Source organism: Mugil cephalus, chromosome 15, assembly GCF_022458985.1.
Source record: "Mugil cephalus isolate CIBA_MC_2020 chromosome 15, CIBA_Mcephalus_1.1, whole genome shotgun sequence".
In the NCBI taxonomy this organism is placed as follows: domain Eukaryota; kingdom Metazoa; phylum Chordata; class Actinopteri; order Mugiliformes; family Mugilidae; genus Mugil; species Mugil cephalus.
This window is the reverse complement of record NC_061784.1, coordinates 6,501,149-6,523,085: the sequence shown is the minus strand read 5'-3', so window position 1 is coordinate 6,523,085 and position 21,937 is coordinate 6,501,149. Positions and strand designations below refer to the sequence as shown.

The following is a 21,937-nucleotide window of genomic DNA, read 5'->3' as shown; positions in this document are numbered from 1 at the left end:
TGATTGAGTGCGATACAAACAATAAAGAGGTAGTCGCTTCTCATGTGGCAACTTTCACAGCTGAGCTTTTAAAAGAGCCCTCTAGATGTTTGGAGGAGAAAGGAGAAAGCTGTAGCGGTGGGGTTTGGTATGTTTGCGTCCCCCACTAGATCAGAAGAGTCGGTGCATCCAGGCTTCTACCTCTCCCTCCCTACATCTCTCTCCTCCCGCCATCTAACTCAGGTGGTTTTCTTAATTATACTTATTACAGCCAAGCGCTGCTGTATCTTAAGATAGTTACAGCTGTGATTAATGTCACAACGTTTTTTTGTGTGTTTACACAGCTTTACTTAATTACAGTTATTGTTCGGGGGTGTGGGAGTCGGTGATGCACCGGCATCCTTAAGCAGAGTGGTTTTCAGTGACTGCTCACGTGAAATCAGGACGCGCGTTTAAATGCACACGCATTAGTGCGCACAGAGGTGCTCATCATCTTGTTATGAGTTATGGGGCTGTAATGAAGGACAAACGTGTCTCTTTGAGCAGCAAAATCAGACAGAAGTAAAGTGTTACTGTGTATTATATGACGTCTAAGTTTTATTTGCACATTATGCATCATATAACATATTAACTACACGTGTGTGACATGGCAAATCCTGTGACATGTTTTCATTCAACTTAATTACCTTGATTATTACATAGCAGTAATTATGTAAATAAGCCTTAATGTTGAAAATCATGATGAAAATTTCCATCTCTGCCGCCCCCCTGTGGTGGTACTGTAAACGACATAAGGCATTAATGCATGTTACTGTTCATATGTCTTGTGTTTCATTTTTCTTTTCTGATTCAGCATATTCTAAACATATATGTTCATGTAGGTAGTACACGCTTTAGTTACACAGCTTGTGGTAGTACATATGTACGGAATTGTACATACGGAAGTGTCAGTTTTTTTTGTTTCATCCAGCTCAGTTAAAAATGATTATTCTAGTGAACAGTTTTAGTATACTGCAGCATGTCAGATGAGAAGTGCAATATTTTTTCTTCTTTAAATGTGAAGTTGCACCTAGTAGACAGCGAGGAAACCAAACCACAACTGCTGTGGTTTTACGAGGGGTCTAATGTGAAGAAGTGAATATGATTGTGTTGATCGGAGATACTTATCAAGATATTTTTCCTTTACTTTTTGGCACATCCACACAGCCTATGCTATGCTAAGCTAAGCTAAGCAATCAATCATCTCCTGGTTCTGGCCACATATTCATCACAGCGATGGCATCGGTGTTGGACTGCTCCATCGAGGAGCAGCAGGGCTCACAGTGGCTGCTGTTCTTCTTCCTGACACATTTACTGGCTGTAAACCCTCTGTTAACACTCTCAGTGGCCAGCCACCGTGCTCGCCGGCTTTAAAGAGTGATGTGCGAGGTCACATGGCGGAGTGTGTGCGGTGAGCTCAGGCCTCGCGGCTCCATCATCACCGCTGTCACCGGCAGCCTCATCAGTCTCATCTGCCCCCCCCACCACCACCGCCGCCGCCACCACCCCCTCGCTCGCTGCTCGGCCCTTTGATGTCCCAACGGTGTGTTCGGCGAGCGATAGTGTATCAGATGACAGCGGCCTTTCTCTGTCACCTTGTGCTTTGCATTTCAAATGTGTGTCGCAGCGAAGCCAGCGCCTGCTAACAAGAGGGGGCGAGAGACCAGGGAGGGGGAAGAGAGAGGATCTGTGAGTTCTCTAAGTGACCTCTCTTACCTCCAGACAGGCAGATCGGGTTCATAACTTTTTCCAGTGCGTCTCTCTCCTCTGCATCAGAAAAGGTGGCCGGGCCCAGGTTTCTGGATTTGGCATTTGTGTGTGTGTGAGTGTGTGTGTGTGTGCCAGGATAATGGGAGCTAGAGGTGGAGGAGGAGGAGGAGGAGGAGGAGGAGTGTGTGATTCAGGCCCACCCCCTCAGGCTCAATACTTTTCCTGAGAGCGTAGAATCTTCTCACCTGCCCCGACATGCCTGTCCCCCCCCCCCCTTATACAGTATGCGGCCCCACATCAAAGTACCCCTGTGAGTAATGGATACCCAGCAGTGCCACACCCTTCCCTCCTCTAACCCAACTCAGCTGCCGCTCAACCAGCAGCGAGCACCCGGCAATCACCCCAGCCATCGCACACACACACACACACGCACACCACACACAGACACACACATAACAATTATTCACACACAATTAGACTTAAACAGACAGCTTCAAAGCTAGGTAAACAACGTTTAGAGCAAATGCGCTGTAGTTCTGGGTATTTAAGGTGTATTTAATGACAAGCTAATCTCTTATCCAGTTTGGTTCGGTGTGATTTTACCAAGTGAAGTGAGTCTGAATTCTAGGAAAAAAAAAAAAAAAAAAATGTTGAGCTCAATGGAATCTAAAGTTGCAAGCACCTCTGCTCCAACTGGGCTCAGAAATCAGCCATCTGTTCACAGTCAGGTACTCTGGTTGCACTGTGCAAAGTCAGCTGTTTAAAATGATTGTGCTCGTCACGATGACACAACTTAAATCCTTTCACATAAACACGGATGACATGGGGTACTCCTTTTGAGCCAGCTACAACCAGGTTCATGACCGTGTAGCATATAGCTAGCAGTCAGCTCAAACGCTTCAATCACTATTTCGTAAAATGTTTAAGTGTTTTGTAGTTGTAAAAGTTGATGAACTGACTCTGTTGCATTGCCTCCGGTATTTTCATACAGATTCTTGATATGCAAATGATATGCAAATGAGCCCCTATATATTTCCCCCTACCCCTCGGGCCCCTCGTCTACGTGTTGACAAACATTTGGAGCTGGAAACCAGTGACATGGAAAAACAGACATCTTGAAACAAAATGTCAGTGAAAACAGACCAACAGGTTGAAAAAGTCTGACGACTGACACCGAAAAACAAAAATGCGAGAGTGATTAACTTTATTTTCTACAAACGTCTCAGTGGCGGTTGTGGACTTTATCGGTTCAGGTATGTGTTTTCAATGCCAGTTTCTATTTTCAGTGTTTTAGTCCAACAACATAACAGCCAGCGGTCAGCTGATTGCTCTTGACGTCACTGATTAAGTCTCACTTGTGAAGCAGAAGTGAGGGGTTTTTAGTAATGCTTTGCATTAAATTGGATGCTGGGTTTGTAATGGTGCATAATAGTGGTTCTGAGTTCGTAACGCCAACACAGACTGCACCTGTTTTCCACGCCACTCCGTCCCCCTCTATCATCACACGCCCCCGCCCCGTCTGCTCCTCATTTAGCCGTGCGGCGTGTCCCTGTGCCTCAGTAATGGTTCCAGTGTGCCGGGCCGGGCCGGTCAGGAGAAATGACAGAGCAGAGAGTCTGCCTCAGACCTGTAGGCCCGGAGCTCTGTACTCTGTCATTAGACACTTTAATGCCACAGCGCGCTCGCCTCCCTCCTCTCCCTGTGTTTCTCTCTTTTTTTTTTCTCTTTACCTCTTTCACTCTCACTTGTTATTCCCACACATACTGAGCAGTATCATAGTATCAGTCAACAGTCCCGCTGGGAAAATAGACCTTCTGGGTCTCACAGTTACCATCAAGTCAAATGTAGGTAAACAGATTGAAAGTGTAATAAATCACTCTAAGTCAAACATATCTACCACAGTATAATCAAATTAGAAATGGTCTGCTGCACTTATATAAATATATATCCCACTTCTCGGTGAATCATTTTATTGAACAATTAATCATCGACACAGAGCAGAGAAATGAGCAGTATAAAGAAAGGCTTTGTTGTAACAGTTTGTTGCCGCCGTGCAGAGAGCTCGCGTGCCTTCGAGAGCAGCTCCGGGTTCCTTGTCTTGCTCAAGGACACTCTGGCTTGTGGAGGAGCCGTAGATCAAAACCGTCAACCCTGCAATCAGTGGACAGCCCTCTCTACCACCTGAGCCACAGCCACCCTAATATATACCGTGTAATAACCTAGATTTGAGTCTGAATATCGTCTTTTTTTAAAAATAAAAATAAACAAATACAGTCAACTTATTATTATTTGCCTTGAAATGGACGTCTAGAAAATCCTGGAACAACAGAAACTGCACATCTGGAACAAGTGATGTGTTGTATCTCGTTGTGTGACAGCTTATGACGACTCGGTATGAAAATAAATAGTGGAATTTCTGCTGACTTCGGCGAGAGCCGCCGTCAGGAGTCAAAGGCTGTGGAGCTGCTGGGTCATACGGTTCAGTAATCCTAGATGTTCAAATAAGCACGTTTCTCCGCGGTGAGACTGAACGTGTCTGTGTGTGTGTAATACTCTCATTATTGCCCTCTCTCTTTTTTCTGTCCGTTTCATTGGAACATGGCAACAGATGAAGGGCCGTCGGCACCACATTAAAACCAATGACAAACACTGAGACGTTAACAGGCGCTGGGATCTAGTCAGGCGATGGAAAAGTCCGTCCCTTACGTAAAATGAAGACATCAGACGGCGCAGTTTGTTTCTGCTCCGTCGAGGACGCGCTGTGATGCCAGGACTGGCTCGCAGACCGCACTTCGCCGTGGATGTAAACAAACAGCGCTGGCTGGCCCCGAGCGGGCCACCCACTGCTGGAGACAGCAGATCACTGGCTCCAGCTGATGTTTACGCAAGATGAGCTGTGGTTAATACTGTAGTTAGTTACGTGCTGCTTGTAGTAAGGTGAAATGTACATAGATTTCTGACTGGTTTGTTTGGTTGAGTCATCATCTGACTGAATCGTGTGTGTGTGTGTGTGTGTGTGTGTGTCGGGGTGTTTACATGACTAAAGCATCTTTCGGTGTCGTATATGAGCTCTCAAAATAGTTACAGAACAGTCTCATTATAAGGTCCTGCATCAGCAGCTAGAGTTTAGCTCAGCAGGTATAAAGTATAAAATAATAACATGTCCAACGTCAGGGGTCTTCAACATTTCTCAGGCAAAGGACCCACAAACTGATGGAGAGATTAAGTCGGGACCCCCTACCTACTATAATGTGTTCTATATTAAGCTCGGCCTAGGGCTATTTATAAACATACATTATTATTACCATTTTGCATTCAATGTTAAGCTGTTCCATATTTCAAACTTGCAACGGTAGCGTGGCCATGCAACTGCCATAAACATACATACCTTTACCTTAGCTAAATAGCTGAGCTAAGCTAAGCTAAATTTAGTAGGGAGAGTGAATCACCAAAACATTCTGGCATCAGTAGTAGCTGATGGGAGCGAGCTGCACTGTTAGCTTCTCTTCTGCTAATATTGCGGTGCGCGTGTGGATTTCACTTGTGAACTGAATAGGCTCTCGGCCGATTGCGGAGAACCTGACAGAGTCGGCGTGTAATATGAGGCCTAGTGATTGGATCAGCGGCGATAGGGGTGGGGCCTACTGTGTACGGGAGGCTTAGATTGACAGGTGTCAGCCAGTGTGGTGCTGTTGTGAGTAAAAGATAACCTTAAATTCACCCCTTCACTAATTAATAGTGAATTATTAATATATGTTTAAAAAAAAATATATGAAAAATTTCTAATCACCCAAAAACTGTGCGACCCCCCCTGCAGTACCCCCACAGACCTCCTAGGGGTCCCGGACCCCCTGTTGAAGACCTGTGAAATATCTGATGCATCATTTTGTATGACCTACTGAACAACAAGTGTGTAAAAATGACACTGTACACTGGGATGAAAAAGAAATTATAAAAACTACAGCAAACTGCAATTCAGAGGAGCCAGTGTCATGTACTCTAAGACAATATTAATCATGTTTGACTTTTTAAAGCTGAACATGTGCCTGATAGTATTGTGAGCGTGGGTTGTCTGCGTCGACCTCCCGGTGCCCCTCTCTGGCCCCGCGCCCTCAGGTGTGTTTTGCAGAAAACTCTTCCCTACCTGCAGCCACTCCTCCCCCCTCCCTCTCTTTTCCAGCGACACTCACCCGCGCTCGCCCGCGCCCTCCATCCGAAACCCATCCGAGTTAAAAGTAGCAGCAGACTGTTGCGGTCGCTGTGTTGTTTGTTAGTTTTTCGTTGATGACGTCTTTGCTGTGTAACTCTGCGAACCGCAGTCATTTCCGACGCTGCTGCTGTTGTTTCTGCTCACATGCCAAATGGTGTGTAATCACATGTGTCAAGTTGCACCTCACGAGGATGGGTGTTTACCTAACTGTAGCCGTGTCTGTTTCAGCTCCAACCGTCGCCAGCGCAGCGATGTTGAAACGCTCGCACTTGCTGCTGCCAGTCTTTTCAACCGTCTTCTTAGCGTCATACCTGCATTTTCATTGCACCAGTAAAGCGTAAATATATCTCCTATTAATCGGGTAATGAGCTCTCTCAGGCCTCTCCCGGATGTGTGGCTCAGCGCAGACGCATGATTTGCTGACCACACTGTTACCACCACTACTAATACTGAGATATAATAAGACCACAGCAGCAGCCGTTTGAGAATTATATTATGATATATTCTTAAACCGGCCTCAGTGTGTGTGTGTGTGTGTGTGTGTGTGTGTGTGTGTGTGTGTGTGTCTTGGACCACAAGAGCAGCCGTCACTGTGTTTCTCACCACGATTAGAGGATGTACGGGCTGAGTGCTGCTTTGGGAACTTTTGAACCCCAGGTAAAGCAAATTCCCACATGTCAAACCTCCAGCTTTTTTTTTTTTTTCTGCATGGCCGCACCCCATTTAAGCCCATGCATGTACTGCAATTACTGCTCTGATGAAACAGAGGAAAAGCTGCTGCACCAGAGCTCCAAGCCACTTGACCTCTTTCCGTTGTTTAAAGCCGTATCACCGCTTTGGCCTTTGAATGCCACCAGCGGCTCTGTGGGGCAGCGTCACGCTTCTGCGTGTAAACTCACAGGACAAAAATGCAGGAGTCTTCAGACATTGTGCGTATGCGAAGGAAATGTCTCTTACTTCCTTCTCACACGCCGACTTTCTCTAAAAGGAAGGTACTCATTAACTTGATGAATGAATGAACTGCTCCTACCTGGACTTAATTTGAAAAGAAGGTGTGCTTGTTCCTGCCCCGGGCGCTGAGCAGTAGGAGAGGAATCGCTGTTCAGTGTTGTGTTTGACCCGGGCCTTCAGGCGTTCGAACGTGTGTCTCATGCTTATTAAGTGTTGGCAGATGCCAGGCATTTGGGAGCCTGTGATGAGACGGAGATGAAACGGCTACCGTTTGGTTTTTCTCGTGTGTTCTGGTGACGCTGCCAACAATGTGTTTTGCAGAGATTGTTGGGTGACAGTAACAACACTCGGAGACTATGGAGACACAGGAGAGCACACGCCCTCTTAGAAATACCAGCAATTAGGGCTGAACAGTTAGTTGATTTTAAATGGAAATCAGAGTTTGAAGCACGGTAGCAATTAAATGAAAGTGTATGTTGTGAAGCTTGTCTGGACCAGGGTTTGTTTTTTTTTTTGTGTTTTTTTGATTTTTTAATTCTCTGTTAAAGTGGTTGTGGACTATGTAATAAATAGATGTTGAAAATGTATATTGATATCATGCATAAGAACAGAGCAAATGAATAGAATTCATTATTTGATGGTGCTAAATCATGTTTTTTTTTTTTTTAACCACAAATTAAACATGTCAGATAAATACAGTCTGTTTTTCCTCCTTTCTCTGTCCGAATTCTAGCTGGTGAAAAGTGCAGTTTTCATGTTGATTACTGATCTGTTCTGAAGTATTCTTCCAGCTTTAACACAACAATCAAGCAAACAGGGCGCAGAGCTGCAGCAGATTTTCAGAGCCTGGTTTGAATTTAAAATGCTCCTTATTTGCATGGTTTGCTGATACCGCACCTACTTTCTTTCACCTGGGATTCCCCATTTTCGTTTCCACTCAATTTAGAAACTCCACGAGTAATCCTCCACTGTTCCGCTCAGATTCTGTGGAAGATCATGGGAGAAAGGCTGAGATCAGTTGGCAGATTGCGCGGTGGTTTTACCACTGACTTGTAGTGTGTGTCTGGCTCCCAGAGTCAGGAGGAGAACTCAGCTTGGTTCTACCTGGTGATGCCTGAGGCTCATGACATGACTGCCACCTAGTGACGGTTTACGACTCTTTCATGAAGAGTCCACTGCATGAGTGACCGTCTGTATGAGTGATGTAGGCTATGGGTTCAGAGACAGTTTACCCCACTGACTCCATGAATTGAAGTATTGTGTTTTGACCGTGGTCTGTCCTGTGTGGTTTCCCTCAGGCTCGCATGGCTCTGGATAAAGGAGCTCAGGCTGTGATCTTTGATGTCAGTGACGATGCCAATGCTGCTGCTGAGGTGAGTGTGCAGAAACGCAAAGCTACAGCCGTAGTCGGGCTGCGTAAGCGTGCGGAAACACTCACGGTGTCGTGTCCCTCTCCCCCTGCTCTTTGTGCGACGCTTAAAGCTGAGAGAGACAGACTCCCTACCGCGCCCCGTCGTGCTGGTGGAGGCTGAGGATGCTGAGGAGCTCATGGGTTTGGTCAACAAGAACGAGGAGGCCAAAGTGGTGATTGAGATCAAGATGGAGCCTAAATGGGTAAGCACTGAATATCACACGTCTCTTACCTGTTTCAGAACAGCTGAGAGGCCCATTTAATAAGGTTTGGTGTATTTTGGACCGAACCAATTCACTGTCATCAGTAGTGAAGAGGTTCCTTCTCTTGAACGTGTCTCTAGAACACATTTAGAAGATCTGAAAGACAGTTTATCACGTTCTCTAAGATGCATTTAAAATAACAAAAGTATAACTATTTCCCTGTTTTCATTGTCCCTTCAGCCACATTATGATGTGGGCATCCTGCTCACCATCGTGCTGGCTATTCTCACCATCGTCCTGATCTTTGCTTTCCGCTACAAGTGCAAGTCGAACCGGACCTGGGTGAGTAAAAAAAAACGAAGTAGGCAAGGGTAAGTGTTTAGGCCCACAGCAGATGTTTAATCCGTTTTTTGATGCATACAGGACTCTGTCCATCAGCAGACCATGCGGGCCATAAGTCGACTGGAGACTAAAACCTACAGCTCCCAGGGCTGCTCAGGGTCACAGCGCCACCGTGCTGCCGCCTGGGGTTCGGCCAGCAGCTCCAACTCGAGCCCCGTGTGTGCAATCTGCCTGGAAGAGTTCCAGGATGGGCAGGTGAGGTGGAGGCAGAGCGAGCGACACGCTGCGTCTGCGCCACGTTATTTATCTTTAATATTTATGTTGTACCTCTGCTCGTTTTCCATCCCAGCATCTGAGGATCATCTCCTGCGCTCACGAGTTCCATAAAGACTGCGTCGACCCCTGGCTGCTGCAGCACCGCACCTGTCCCCTCTGCATGCACAACATCATGGGTGAGGGTCTAGTTGCAGGGACGTTGCCACGTCAGAGCACTAAGATTGCTCTGACGTCTCGCTCTTAGCAACTCAGAAACATTTTAATGGGTTTAAATTTTTACAGTATAGCTCTCATTTGTTTCTTATTTCATAAATGCTCATTAAAGAGGTTGCTGCTGTCTTCTCCTGTCGTCCACAGGAACAGAGCGACAGCCCCAGAGGAGCAGACTCCAGCAGACTGCGGAGCAAAGTCAAGGCTTCCTGCACCCTCAGTCTTACAGCAGCCCGCACAACCACCCGTTCCCCCAGCACGCGATCCCCTTCTCCATGAGGCCCCACTATCCTCGAGGGCCCTCTGGACCCTATCCAAATCTGGGCCACTACAGTGGCTCTTCTCCCATGGACACTCAGACACTGCGTTTCCTCACCAGCAGGCAGCACGGCTCCGGTTGCGGGTACCACCTCCCGGCGGATGTTCCCGGGAGGCCCCACAGGATTGGAGGTAACTGCAGGACCTCCACCCATCACTACACCCCCCGTCGGCCCTGCCACAACTACCGCTCGTCCTGTCCCGCTCAGCGCAGCGCGTCCAGCTCAAGACTGCACCACAACGGCGCCCCGCAGAACCGCGGGGTGGCGGCCCACGGCCGGCAGGACGAGGGCAGCTGCTCCGGGGGCAGCTACCACACGGAGCGCAGCGGGTACTTGGCCGACGGGCCGGCGAGCGACTCCAGCTCTGGGCCATGCCACGGCTCCTCCAGCGACTCCGTTCTCAACTGCACCGACGTGTCCCTGCAGGGAGTCTACGGCAGCTGGTCCACCTTCCGCAGCTCCCTGAGTAGTGACTACGATCCGTTTGTGTATTACGGGCCGGGTCCCGGGCGCGCCCCCCGCAGGAACAGCCTGGAGGCCGGAGCCCAGGCCCGGCCCAGGTCTCTGGATTCTGTGGTTAACAAACCTGGCTACGCTGAAGAGCAGCCGCAGACTGTGTGCAGCCACATCCACTACCACCGCCACAGACACCACCACTACGAGGAGGGGGACCACAGCCAGGGTCTGAGCAAAGGCTCAGACGAGGAGCAGGGGGCCGCCGCCGCCACCGCTGCAGCGGCCGCGCCCGCTGCCCTCGTCCTGGACAAAGACTCACCCGCGTGCCCTCCGAAGCACAGCCCCTGCCACTGCCCCAAGCCAGACCCCACAGATCAGCCCAGTCCTGGGATAGAGTGTCAGGACATTGACCCCAGCGGCCCCACAGGACCCCCCGTCCTCGTGTCCCCGATCCCCTTACAGCTCCAGCCCCACTGCTGCCACCAGGTTCACGGGCATCCCCCCGCTCCGCTCGGGCGAGTGGGAGGCTGCGTGCTCGACGGCCCCTCGGTTCGCTTCCACCAGAGCCTGGACCTGCAGGACGACCGTAGCATCCACATCCACTACGGCCAGGGCCCGGGCTTATGCTGCTCCCCTCCTGAGCTGCACCCCGCTCTGCTCCCCGTGCCCCTCATCCTGGACTCCGGGGGGATGGAGGATTGGCCTTGCTGCGCCGGGGCCCACGTTGTTTGGCAAAAGCGGGTGCAGCAGGCCCGGTCAGAGCCTCAGCTCCTGGGACCCGGGACCTCTATGGACAGACCACATTGCAGGTTCCACCAGGGGCCTGCTGCCGACCGCAACACAGACATTTGTTTATGCTGCCAATCATTGCACCACAATCAGGGTAGGTGTATTCTTCTGTCCAAAACGAAACAATGGGCTCTTATTTTCAAGCCTTTGGCCATTAATTAGAATATCGTGGACTAACATGGAATGTGATTAAAACAGGACAAACAATCAAAATTTCACATTTACCAGCTTTGGTTTTCTCTTTCTAAACATTTGACTAATCTGAGGGTTTGTTTACAGATCATCTGACTTCTTTTCAGAAATGTTGTGATGCTCTCAGATCAGCCATCCATCTAATCAATACAGAATGTTTGTTACTGAGAGGAAATTGGAGAAAACATGTCAAACAAAAAACAAAAAAACACGTCAACAATGACAAACCCAGGATCCAACCAGTCAACAATGACATCTTGTCTGTGTTTTCTGAATGTGACCTGAGCTGTTTTTTGTTTCCGCAGGATCAGAAGAGGAGTCTGGAGTGTGAGATGTTGTTGCATCCCCACTATCACACTGCTACGCAGGAGCCTGAATGGACAGGGCTCCTGTTGGCTCACATGTCTTCCACGTAATTCCACCAGCAATGCCTTTTGTTCGGACGATTCCCCGGCCGCCCCCAGGATTCCAGTTTAAGTGATCTTCATTGTTGAAAGTGAAGTATGCTGACATTTTTAGAGTCATTTTGAACCCTTCTTGGTATCAAGTCCAATGATCTGAATATGTGAAGAGGGAGTGTTGCTGGGGAAACGGCTCGTGCGCGTCTTCCTCCTCGTCGGTGAGAGGAGGAATATTCCCATGCTCCTTGGAGACATCTAACGAATGACCCTTGCTTAGGGTGTTGAGCCCTCATGAAGTGAGACCATCTCTGCATCGCTCACTCTCTTACAGAATGACTTGATTTCTCTTCGAGGTACTTCACTTTCAGATCTTCGCCTTCCTTCGCTGAGTCCACTCTCAGCTGAGAGATGCTTTTCTCTCCAGCCTACCTCAGCTCAGATTTCTTAACACGCCTCACACAGGGAGGTCTTTAAAGGTACTGCTGTAGTGATTTTTTTTTTTTTTTTTTTTTTTTTTTCTCTCTTTTTGTGTCACGATCATGTAGCTCCCACAAACTAAAAAATAATCCTCCCGGCAGCCTGACCTGTCCAGAAAGGAGAGAAAGGTTCAGCCCCTCAAACAGCGAGCGTTCACTGAGGCCGCTGAGCCTGGCAAGGGCCTTGTTTTCAATATTTCAATAATGGCAGCTGTTTTGTTTGTGTTTAGGATCATTTTCTGTTTTGTTTTTATGTCGTCGTATTTTTTTTTTTTTTTTTTTTTTTCACCTTTCAACAAGAACTGGTTTGACTGAATCATGTCATTGTCATTACAAGCTATTGTCTCGTTTTAGTCCTTTCTCTTAACCAGTGGTTACTTCACATGTTTGACCTCAGTGCTGTTAAAACCCGGGCCTCATCAGAAGGATGACAACCATACCCTCTGCTCCTTTAACTCATCGCAATGTCATTTCTTCCTCTCAAGAGGTTACACCCTCCCCTCGTCTTCCAGCAACTAAAGCTCTAGAAACGTTCTACATGGCAGCCATAGCAACAACACGCCTGGCGGTGTGACAGTATGAATGGAGCAAAGCCATGCTAGATGTGCCGTAGCATCAGCTCAGTGTGCTTTTCCCAGGATTTCAAACTGAGAAATGTCTCAAACAAAAACACACAAAAAAAAATAATAATAATAATCAAACACTGGAAAAATGTTTTTTAAAAACAATCCTCTTAGTTACAGTCGTGATTCCTCAGTCAGTGAAAAAAATCCAAGCTTTTGAGCTCTCAGCACTTGTTGAAGGAAGATCCACCTCAAATCAAATCCAGGATACTGTTTGGCCATCTCACAGCTCCAAACAGCAGAATCAGTGTTTCAACCCATGTTACCGAATATTCCCGTCTAGCAGCTCTGGTGGTCCAAGGAAATCACGCTAAGGCTGCCTCGCCGCGCTCTTAAAGATGGATGTTCTACTTAAACCGCAGGGTTCTCCATGCTCTCATTCTACTAGGAATAGGTGTCGTAGCGTTCTCTTAAAGGTTCAGTGAAAAATGTGAAAGGATGTTTCTTTGCAGTCAGACTGCAGGCTGAGCAGAGAAAGCCCTCGTGGGTATTGCAGTGTAAATCCGCAGCACTTATAAACCCTCACACGTGCCTTAATCATTTAAACTGCTCCGAATCCTAAATCAGGAAACCTCCCGACACGCTAAGCTCTTACCTGTCTAACCAAAGAGGTAAAATGATGAACACAGTGAACTTTGTTGTATACGTTGTGCCTTTTTTTTTTCCCTGCTCCGGTCCTTTCTTCTAATCCGACTGTGTGCTCTCGCTGACAAGAGAGAGAATTGTGCTAGAATTGAAGTGCAAATCGTTTTGGGCTCAATTGTTTCGGACAATCATGCGGTGTCTCTTAACCAGCAGTCCCTCGCACTAATACCTCACTTTGAATGTGTCAACGCAGTGTGCTACGTATAAAGTATCAGGGTTTCCTTTTCTTGCCCGGAAAAAAAAAAACAAAAAAAACAAAAAAAAAAAGTAAATGACTGAAATACAAGCAGCACTTTGGCTTTAGCAGATTTTATGTAGAAAGAAAGGAAAAATAAAATCATAGTATTAATGCGAAGCAAGCCCGAAACCATCAGCACACGGAAAAGAAAAAAAAAATATCCTGGTGTGATTTCATCCTGTTCAAGATCCTTCTCTTTGTGTTGTTTATGTGTTTGTTTTTATATGTTGCAAGAATAATGAGCTGAAACTGCCTTTTCTAATAGAGTTAAAAAAAAGAATCCCTCCAGAACTTTAAGGGATGCGTCAGTATATTTTGGATACTTTATGTACAAAAAGAACAACAAAAACAGAAATGAAATAGTGTTGTATTTTATATATAATAGAACATTTCAATATAGTGACACGTCACTAATATATTTATTTACTAATATATTTATCCATTTTGCCCAGGTTTGAAAGAGTGGTTTCTGTATAGACTGAATGTTTCTATATGGAAACTGACCAGTGCCATCACAGATCTATCAACCTGTCTTCATTCCAATTATATGCAAATAAATTATTTTGAAATAAAACATCAGGTTTTCTTTGATTTCTTTCTTCCAGAGACGTCTAAAAACTGTCGAATTTCGGCATTCCTAAAGGATTAGTTCACCCATCATGAAATGTCAAAAAAAAAGAGCCTTCATACAAAGTAAAAATTTACTTTATTTTGTGGATTGTAATATTGATGCACTCAGTTATGAAGTCCGTGGTCATAGTAATGGATAGGCTGATACATAATAAGAATATAGAAAAGTAAGAATAAGTTGGAATAAAATACTTTTCACTTCTTCTGATGAAATGATTTTGACAATGTGATTTATTCTTGATAAAATTAATATCTTGTGAAACACAACTGATCATGTGTACAAATGGAAATTAAAAAAAAAAAAATAACGTCTGCAAATGATTCCACCTCTATGGGTAACAGTGTATATGTATAGTGTGAGTTTAGTAACACACCTTTATAATATGAAAATGGCCGATACAATTATTTGAGTGTGATAGTATACTGATTGTGAAAATAGTAACATCATTATGTTTAGTGATGTGTCATGTGTAGAAGTGTGAAGTGAAGAAACTAAAAAAAAAACTAAAAAAAAAACAAAACAAAAAAACACACACACATATAGTAACTTGGGTTATTGTGAACCAAACCAGTGGCTATGTCCTGCGAGCTAACAGCACTAGCATGGCTGGCTAAGTAACCTACACACTAAACATGTAACTACATACATGTTATACATACCATATATGGCATATATAACATTTATGTGGTTATAACTACAGTTATATAGGCTAATGCATATGTGGAGGCTATTACACAGGCTAATGGCTAAGAGGCTATGTAAAAGCAAAATGGCACTTTGAGTTGTGGGAGTTGTCCTGTAATTTCTAGTAGCCTAGTAGAGACACAGACCCATGTAATTAAAACATATTAAACAGAAGGAATAGTTTGTCATTTTGGAAAATTGGAAAACCAAGCAGCTACTGCCAGCGGACAGATAGCTTAGCTTAGTTTAGCTTCGCTTAGCAAAAAGACTGGAAACGAAAAAACTCCTTCCAGCATTTACCTCAAACACAAAAGGCACTAAAAAGTTATACGGTCTGCAGTTATCAGGACATGATGTGCTGTGTTATTTCTTCCAGGCTAATGTCTTGTCACCACGAGGTTACTTTTTGTTTCTAGCACGGATTAAACAAGTGAGATTACAGGTAAATAGATTTTATGTTTTTATGTATTTTTGTTTTAACCTTTGGATAGAGCAAAGATAGCTGACTCCCCTTGTTCTCAGTCTATGTGCTAAGCTAAGCTAAGCTAAGCGTCTCCCGGCTGATGCTTTGTCGTTAGCATAAATGTATGAGAGCAGTCTCCTCATCTAGCTCTCCAGAAGAAAGCCAGTGAGCGTCAGACTCGCTTTAAGATTCAAACCTCCGTTTCCTAAACACACATGCCAGCCCACATGAACATGAGTTTCTTTATTTAGCCAAACACTGTGCAATCTAGTGACAGCTTAAAGCATATCTGATAACGCCAGCAGCTTGTCACATGAAGATATTCAACACTCTGCTTATGTGTTTGATGCACTGCAGTTGCGGTTGGTGTTGTTGATCTGAAATCTGCAGCCATATTTAACAGTCTCGGCGGTTTGGCAGCAGCAGTCAGAGGATCAGTAGAAGGCTTTGGCCTGCCCTTGGGGTGTCAGCAGAGTGAGGTTGCCCCTGGCGTCTTGGTCCTTCTCAATGGCCTCAAAGAGAGACTTGAAGTTTCCTGCCCCAAAGCCCTGGAGAGAGAACAGACACACACAGATGGCTAATTACCCAAAGATCTGCCTTCTTCTGTGTCATTTGTTATGGCTCTGGGGATCTTCTCTCAGACAGCATTAGGGGCGTTTAACACTTTGATGTCGGATCACAAGCAACAGTTACACTCACCAGGTTCAAACATCCCCTCCGCACTCACCCGGAGCTCGCAAATTAATCATGTAAATATTTTCATAGATAATCAAAAGATCAAGTGTTGGTGGTTCCTCTGAGAGATTCCTCGCTGCGGTCCGGGTTCAGTTTCTCACTTTCATGCATTGTGTTCACATCTGTGCACTCTGCAGAGTGACAAGATTAGCCTGTTCTGACAGGCAGAATGGGTGCAGGGTGTTATAAATTAAGCGCCACAAGGTGCAACCCAATCCAAAGATCCCCCTCGCTGAGAAGCAGTGAGCCTTTTAATCTGTGTCCGTGATAGATTTACTGAGCTTTTACAAGTGGGCTGCTCTTATACTGTTCACACTGGGTGGGAGCTGTAAACAGGTGTTCGGGCAGCTCTGTCTCTGCTTCATAAAGGTGGGAAACAGGAGCAGGGTCCCGTAAATCCCACCAGTCAAGGCTGGATTACCAAACAGGAAGGGCCCCCCCAAAGTCTGTACTATTAGCCAATGCAAATTCCCGCCGCTGCAGTTTGCTGTGAGCTCTGACAGGGAGCTTATCCGCGTCTAGTTTTGAGATCTAAATTGTTTCAGCTTAACCTAATATGTGAATTACTGTCACAGTTATAAGAGACAGACTTTGGTTGATTAGACATTTCTTTTGTATGTTTTTTTTTTTTTTTTTTTTTTTAATTTCCCCCACAAAATAAAATGTCTTTAAATACACATTACCATGAATCCAACATATTTCAGTGAAGGGGTAAATGGAGGCAGAAGACGTTATCTTTGAGTCAGCACTTCACTAAAGGAGCTCTCTCAACAGCGTTTCACACTAGACCTGTCAATCTAAGCCTCCTGTACACAGTAGGCCCCGCCCCTTTCGCTCCACATGGACAGGTTCTCCCCAAAGAGTCTATTCAGTCCCCAGATGAAATCCTAAAAGCACACTGCAATATTAGCAGTGCATGGCATATTTAGGTACGTATGTTTATGGCAGTTGCATCTGTGTATTACCTGAATAGCTTAATATTGAATGGGGAATGATAATAATGTATATTAATAGCACTAAACTGAGTTAAATATAGAGCACATATAGTAGGTAGGGGGTCCCCACTTAATCTCTCCCTCAGTTTGGGGGTCCTTGGTCTGAAAATCGTTAAAGAGCCCTGGTTTAGAGTGCAAAATGTCCCTGAAGTGTGAAAAACAAACTAGAAACTAGAAAATCTTCTTATCAGAGAATCTGTTATTTGGAGAACTTTGCTTGAAACATTTATTTGCTGAACCCCCAGCTTCCGCAGGAAGTTAATGGAGCCATCAGTCAACGATTAAACCCTGCCAGACACTTACAAAGTGGTTGTTCCTCTGAATGACCTCCAAGAAAAGCGTCGGTCTGTCCTGCACAGGCTTAGTGAAGATTTGGAGGAGGTAGCCCTTGTCATCGAAATCAACTAAGATTTTCAATTCCTAAAAAAACAAACAAACAAAAAAAACATGCCTACATCATATAGTACACGTATGTATAAACATTTAAAGATATTACACCGGCTGACACAGTTCTTACCTGTAAGCGGTCGAGATCCTCCTTCACCTTGATTTTGGCAGTCTTGAGGTTCTCCCGCAGGGATTCGTAGTAAGTGTCGGGCGCTGCGAGGAACTCCATCCCTCGGGCACGCAGGTTCACTATCTGTTCAGTGAGAGAGCAAAAGCGGGGCCTGAAATTTGTGCCGTGAAGCTGAGGAATGATGTGGAACTTTCATGATCGTTGGACACGGGGGACTCACGGACTGAATAATGTTTGACGTGTTGAGGGCAATGTGCTGGACGCCCGGGCCCCCGTTGTAGTCCACATATTCCTGTGAGGGCATGAGTGCAGGTTAAAGCACACATTTCAATGTCACAAACACCGCGGCTGGTGTTTGCTCTTCAGGCCGCGGGGGCACAGGTTACACAACAGAGATCTGTGGGGGGGGGGGGGGGGAGTCTCAGAGGAGACGGGCCGAGAGGTCACACCTGGATTTGGGACTTCTTTTTCCCCATGGCAGGCTCATTGATGGGCATCTTAATGGTCTCCTCGTAGTTTGTCACCACTATGGACCTCAGCGCGCTGTACTGCGTGTGGATCTGCTTGTCATCTATTGACCAGAACCGGTGGAACATCAGACACTTCTGATACCTGGAAAGAAGCCGCGCTTTGTTAGGGGCTGCGTTTTTAATGCATATTGATTTGGACTCCATACGAGAGACATCCTATTTCACTTTTTGCGCAGTGTTTACTTGTCCTTTTGCACTGTCGCCGTGTTGTACCCACCACGAGTGAACGTGTGTTCAAACACGAGCCTTACCAGTCTGAGATTGGCACCATTTGGTCATCTGGCTGGTTTCCCACAATGTGATCGATAAAGTTCAAACCGCATGGTGGACTGCAGAGACAAGGAGAAAAGACACAAACTGCGTGGGTACATTTACATTCAAGGAATATGGTTAAATTATGGAAAAAATAGAAGAAACTGTGTTTTTTTGTTTAGTTTTTTGTTGTTTTTTTACTCAGCTAAATCTGCTGTACGCTGGTTAAAGTTTCCTCTACTTGTACCAGAGGCAACATCAGATGCTGTTTGATGCATGAGCATTTTCCACTGATACCATTTGTAGGGGAGACGGTGTAATACACTGTCCTCTGCATGCAAACCTAAACCCATTTCATTAATTATTCACCTATACAGTACATTTGACCCAGGCGTCGTTATTTCTAAACTGATATTGGCCAAACATACTGTAGCACAGACAAATATGTAAATGAATGCTTACAAAAGTTACATAGAAATAATTTTCAATGCAGAGCTTGAAACAGAATATTTTACACGGACCACGTGTATTAATGTGGGCGTGTACATGCATGTAGATTTATTACTAGAGACAGATACATATAGAGAGACATAGACCACGAGGTTGCTTGTTTAATCCCTTTCTTGTCCTTGACCTCAATCTCCCAGTCCAGGACTTATGTGTGTACATACATATACACGGCCAATAAAGATGATTTGTTGTTGTTGTTTTAGTGACGTTTTGCAGCAGATGAAGTGTTATGTAAGAGACTCACAGTTTGGCTAACAGAGGGTCCCTGAACAGAGGTTCTTTGTAGCTGGGCAGGAAAGGGCCTTTGTAGGGTCCAAGGTACTCAACCAGTGTGTGTGTCGTATCGCCGTACTGTGGACGAAAGCGTTTGCACAACATAATTATTCACTTCCAGTGTCTCGCGTGTATTCACACAAGGCTTTGAAACGTGAGCAGCTCTCTCTGTACCGTCTGAACCACGGCGTATTTGACCCTCCCGTGGCTGTCCTGCTCCACCCAGGGCTCCTTGACGACCACAGCTCCTCGCTCCTTGGCTGTCTGTCAGTGGAGTGGAGCTCAGATCAGTTAGGAAATAAGGCAACTCAGTGTCTGCCTGTAGATGGCTCCTGGAAGCCCTCCAGTGGCTGAAGGATGAACATCCTCCCGCTTCCAGCTTTGAAACGCTCCCTTACAGTATGTACTGTATCTTAGAAAGATGGCGGCACACTATTGATCCCTGAGGTTATCTTTGCAGTCACTTGATGGTCAACACAGACAGCTTATCTAAACCTCCCTTGACTGAGGCAGAGTTCAGTGGAGGCACTAAACCTCAATAGACTCTGTCACGATGCTGCCATGTTTACCGCCATCTGAACAGAGGCTGAGAGCGCTGTGCACGTGTGATCGGTCACGGTTTAAAGAATGAAAGACTCCTCGTGAGTAGGGATGGACCTTCGAGAGAAGTGGAGTTGCAAATTGAAGCAGCCAGTAATCATCTTGTTTTAAACACGACTTTTTATTTGCTACTTTAAAGCTGCTACTTTAAAGTGATGACACACCTGTGCATGTGCATGTACTGATTTAATAATCTAGAAGTGGGCCATTCTGCACAATAGTGTTTGTACTTTTACTCAAGTAAAATACTTCCACACACTTTCCGTAACCGATACGTTCTGCAGCTTTGGTAAAAAGAACTTATCAGTAAGTGCGTGACTTTGAGAAAACAGCTGGCCCAGTGCGTCGCCTTACCTTGACTAGGAAGTCACAATCCTCCACTTGGAATGCGATGTCTTTGGCTCCGTCTCCGTGCTTCATCAAGTGTTGTCCCATCACTAAAGGAGGGTACGAGCATATTGAAACACAGGCACGCAAGCATTTTATCTGTGGTATAGTCTCAGGTGTCCCAGTGAGTGAACTTGCCTTCATTTCCAGGATTTAGAGGCGATTCAAACACAAATATTATCTGTGAGGAGAGAGGAGGAGGGGTTGTTTGTGAGCAGGGGATGGGTGCAATGTGGCTTCACGCTCACGTTCCACTACATACCTTGTCCTGTCTGATGACATGAGACACTACCTCCCTGCTCCCGGTCTCCAGACCCTTGTAGGCCAGAGGCTCGAAGCCCATCTTGTCGCAGTAGAACGAGGCGGCCTGGAAACAAATCAGAATAAATCATTTTGTCCACCGTACGTCAAACCCCAAAGTTTACAGTGCACCGTCATCACTTTTTTAAATCATTACCAAACCTATCCGAGTTTCTGTCAACACATTCATTCAGTCATGAACCAAAGCCAGCGCAGTAATTATATCTACACTGGTGAATGCACAAAAAAGCACTGATCTGGGTTCCACTAGGTTCATCTGACACGTGGAAAAGATTTGGATCGGTGCTGGGATCGTGAAAATGTCACAAACAACAAATTGAACTTCCGGTCATGTGTGCAAGGTTTGGATACTGACCTGTTTGGCATTGCCAACCCAGAAGGTGATGTGATGAAACTTCACAAATCTTCCCCTTGCGTGCTAAAAGGTAAAAGTACAAACTAAGTAAATGTTTAAAATTTAAAAAAAAACAAAAACAAACAAAACCAAAGTTACTACTTATGCTTACAGTGAAGTTAGTGCACAAACAAGTTGATATTCTGAAAGAGGAGCCCTTACCTTCTCACCCTTATCTGTGTAGCTTGTCTAAAAAGAAAGAAAATATATCACTCGTTACACCTCAAGTGTTCAGATTGTCGGTTAATTGGTTCTCTTCTACAGAAGAAGCCCTTCTCTACATAGATAGATAGATAGATAGATAGATAGATAGATAGATAGATAGATAGATAGATAGATAGATCTAGTCTCTTACCATGTTGTGATTGGAGATGGGCTTCCACTCGGAGGAGAGACAGATCAAAAATCAGTGCCTGGTCTGACAGCGAGTACATAAGTACTGACCTGACGACCGGCTGTGATTGGTCCTTTAGGATCTACACCCACTTGTCCACCCTCCTCACCTTCTGATGCACTTTAGTTGAAGAGTTCAGCAGCAGTGGCCCAAATCTGATCGCCTCTCCTGGGTCTAGTCGTCAGTCCTCAGGGAGACAAAGTCGTCATAGACACATTGACTTCTGTTAGCGTACAATCACAGTACTACACTACACACTACTTGATTTAAATTTTAAATCAAACATGATGCATCCAGAATATAAAGAGCTGAAGTGTGGGTTTTGTTTAAAAGAAGAGAGATAACCCCCTTCCACGTCTGACCTCGCTGGTTCCTGTTTTCTACCACCAGAGGGAGCAATACTGTCTGACAAAAATTAAAAACCTATCAAACTTGTCAGCAACTGTAAGATCAGCATGTAGCAGAGTCACAACTGGAGTCAGACCATTTATTCAATGACTTTGCGTCCTATTAACAGTCATATATTCCCTTTATGAGGACTCGCACTTTAAAACTGGATGGATTAAAACCAGCTTGTATTTATAGGTTAAACACAAATGAACAATTTATTCACTGTCCCCTTGAACCATCTGACAATTTTAACCCTCCTATTATCCTCAAATATTTTTATTTTACCCCCAAGTAAATTATTTACATCAACTTGCTGACCACGTCTTTGTGTTTTGTTTATTTATTGAGTAAATAAATAACCCCTTGTTACATAGTTGACCTTCCGTCTAC

General features: G+C 45.4%; 2 protein-coding genes across 2 annotated transcripts in view; one reads left to right on the top strand and one right to left on the bottom strand.

The window, feature by feature from the left end:
- The window catches only part of LOC125020906 (E3 ubiquitin-protein ligase RNF43), a 75,221-nt gene extending 61,176 nt beyond the window's left edge, over positions 1 to 14,045 (top strand). Inside the window, exons 3-9 of the mRNA XM_047606543.1 lie at positions 8,188 to 8,262; positions 8,372 to 8,503; positions 8,744 to 8,845; positions 8,927 to 9,100; positions 9,195 to 9,297; positions 9,479 to 10,990; positions 11,394 to 14,045. Of these exons, the coding sequence (XP_047462499.1) occupies positions 8,188 to 8,262; positions 8,372 to 8,503; positions 8,744 to 8,845; positions 8,927 to 9,100; positions 9,195 to 9,297; positions 9,479 to 10,990; positions 11,394 to 11,419 (2,124 nt within the window). The 3' untranslated portion in view covers positions 11,420 to 14,045. The remainder of the gene's footprint in view (positions 1 to 8,187; positions 8,263 to 8,371; positions 8,504 to 8,743; positions 8,846 to 8,926; positions 9,101 to 9,194; positions 9,298 to 9,478; positions 10,991 to 11,393) is intronic.
- Positions 14,046 to 15,477: 1,432 nt separating this feature from the next.
- On the bottom strand, positions 15,478 to 21,194 carry hpda (4-hydroxyphenylpyruvate dioxygenase a). The gene is made up of 14 exons (XM_047606547.1): positions 21,119 to 21,194; positions 20,926 to 20,952; positions 20,725 to 20,787; positions 20,311 to 20,415; positions 20,187 to 20,229; positions 20,016 to 20,098; positions 19,236 to 19,325; positions 19,033 to 19,139; positions 18,278 to 18,355; positions 17,946 to 18,108; positions 17,717 to 17,788; positions 17,497 to 17,619; positions 17,283 to 17,399; positions 15,478 to 15,797 (listed from the first exon to the last, which is right to left on the bottom strand). Exons 1-14 carry the CDS (start codon positions 21,119 to 21,121, stop codon positions 15,684 to 15,686), a joined length of 1,188 nt encoding a protein of 395 aa, XP_047462503.1. The 5' UTR covers positions 21,122 to 21,194; the 3' UTR covers positions 15,478 to 15,683.
- Positions 21,195 to 21,937: the final 743 nt, after the last annotated feature.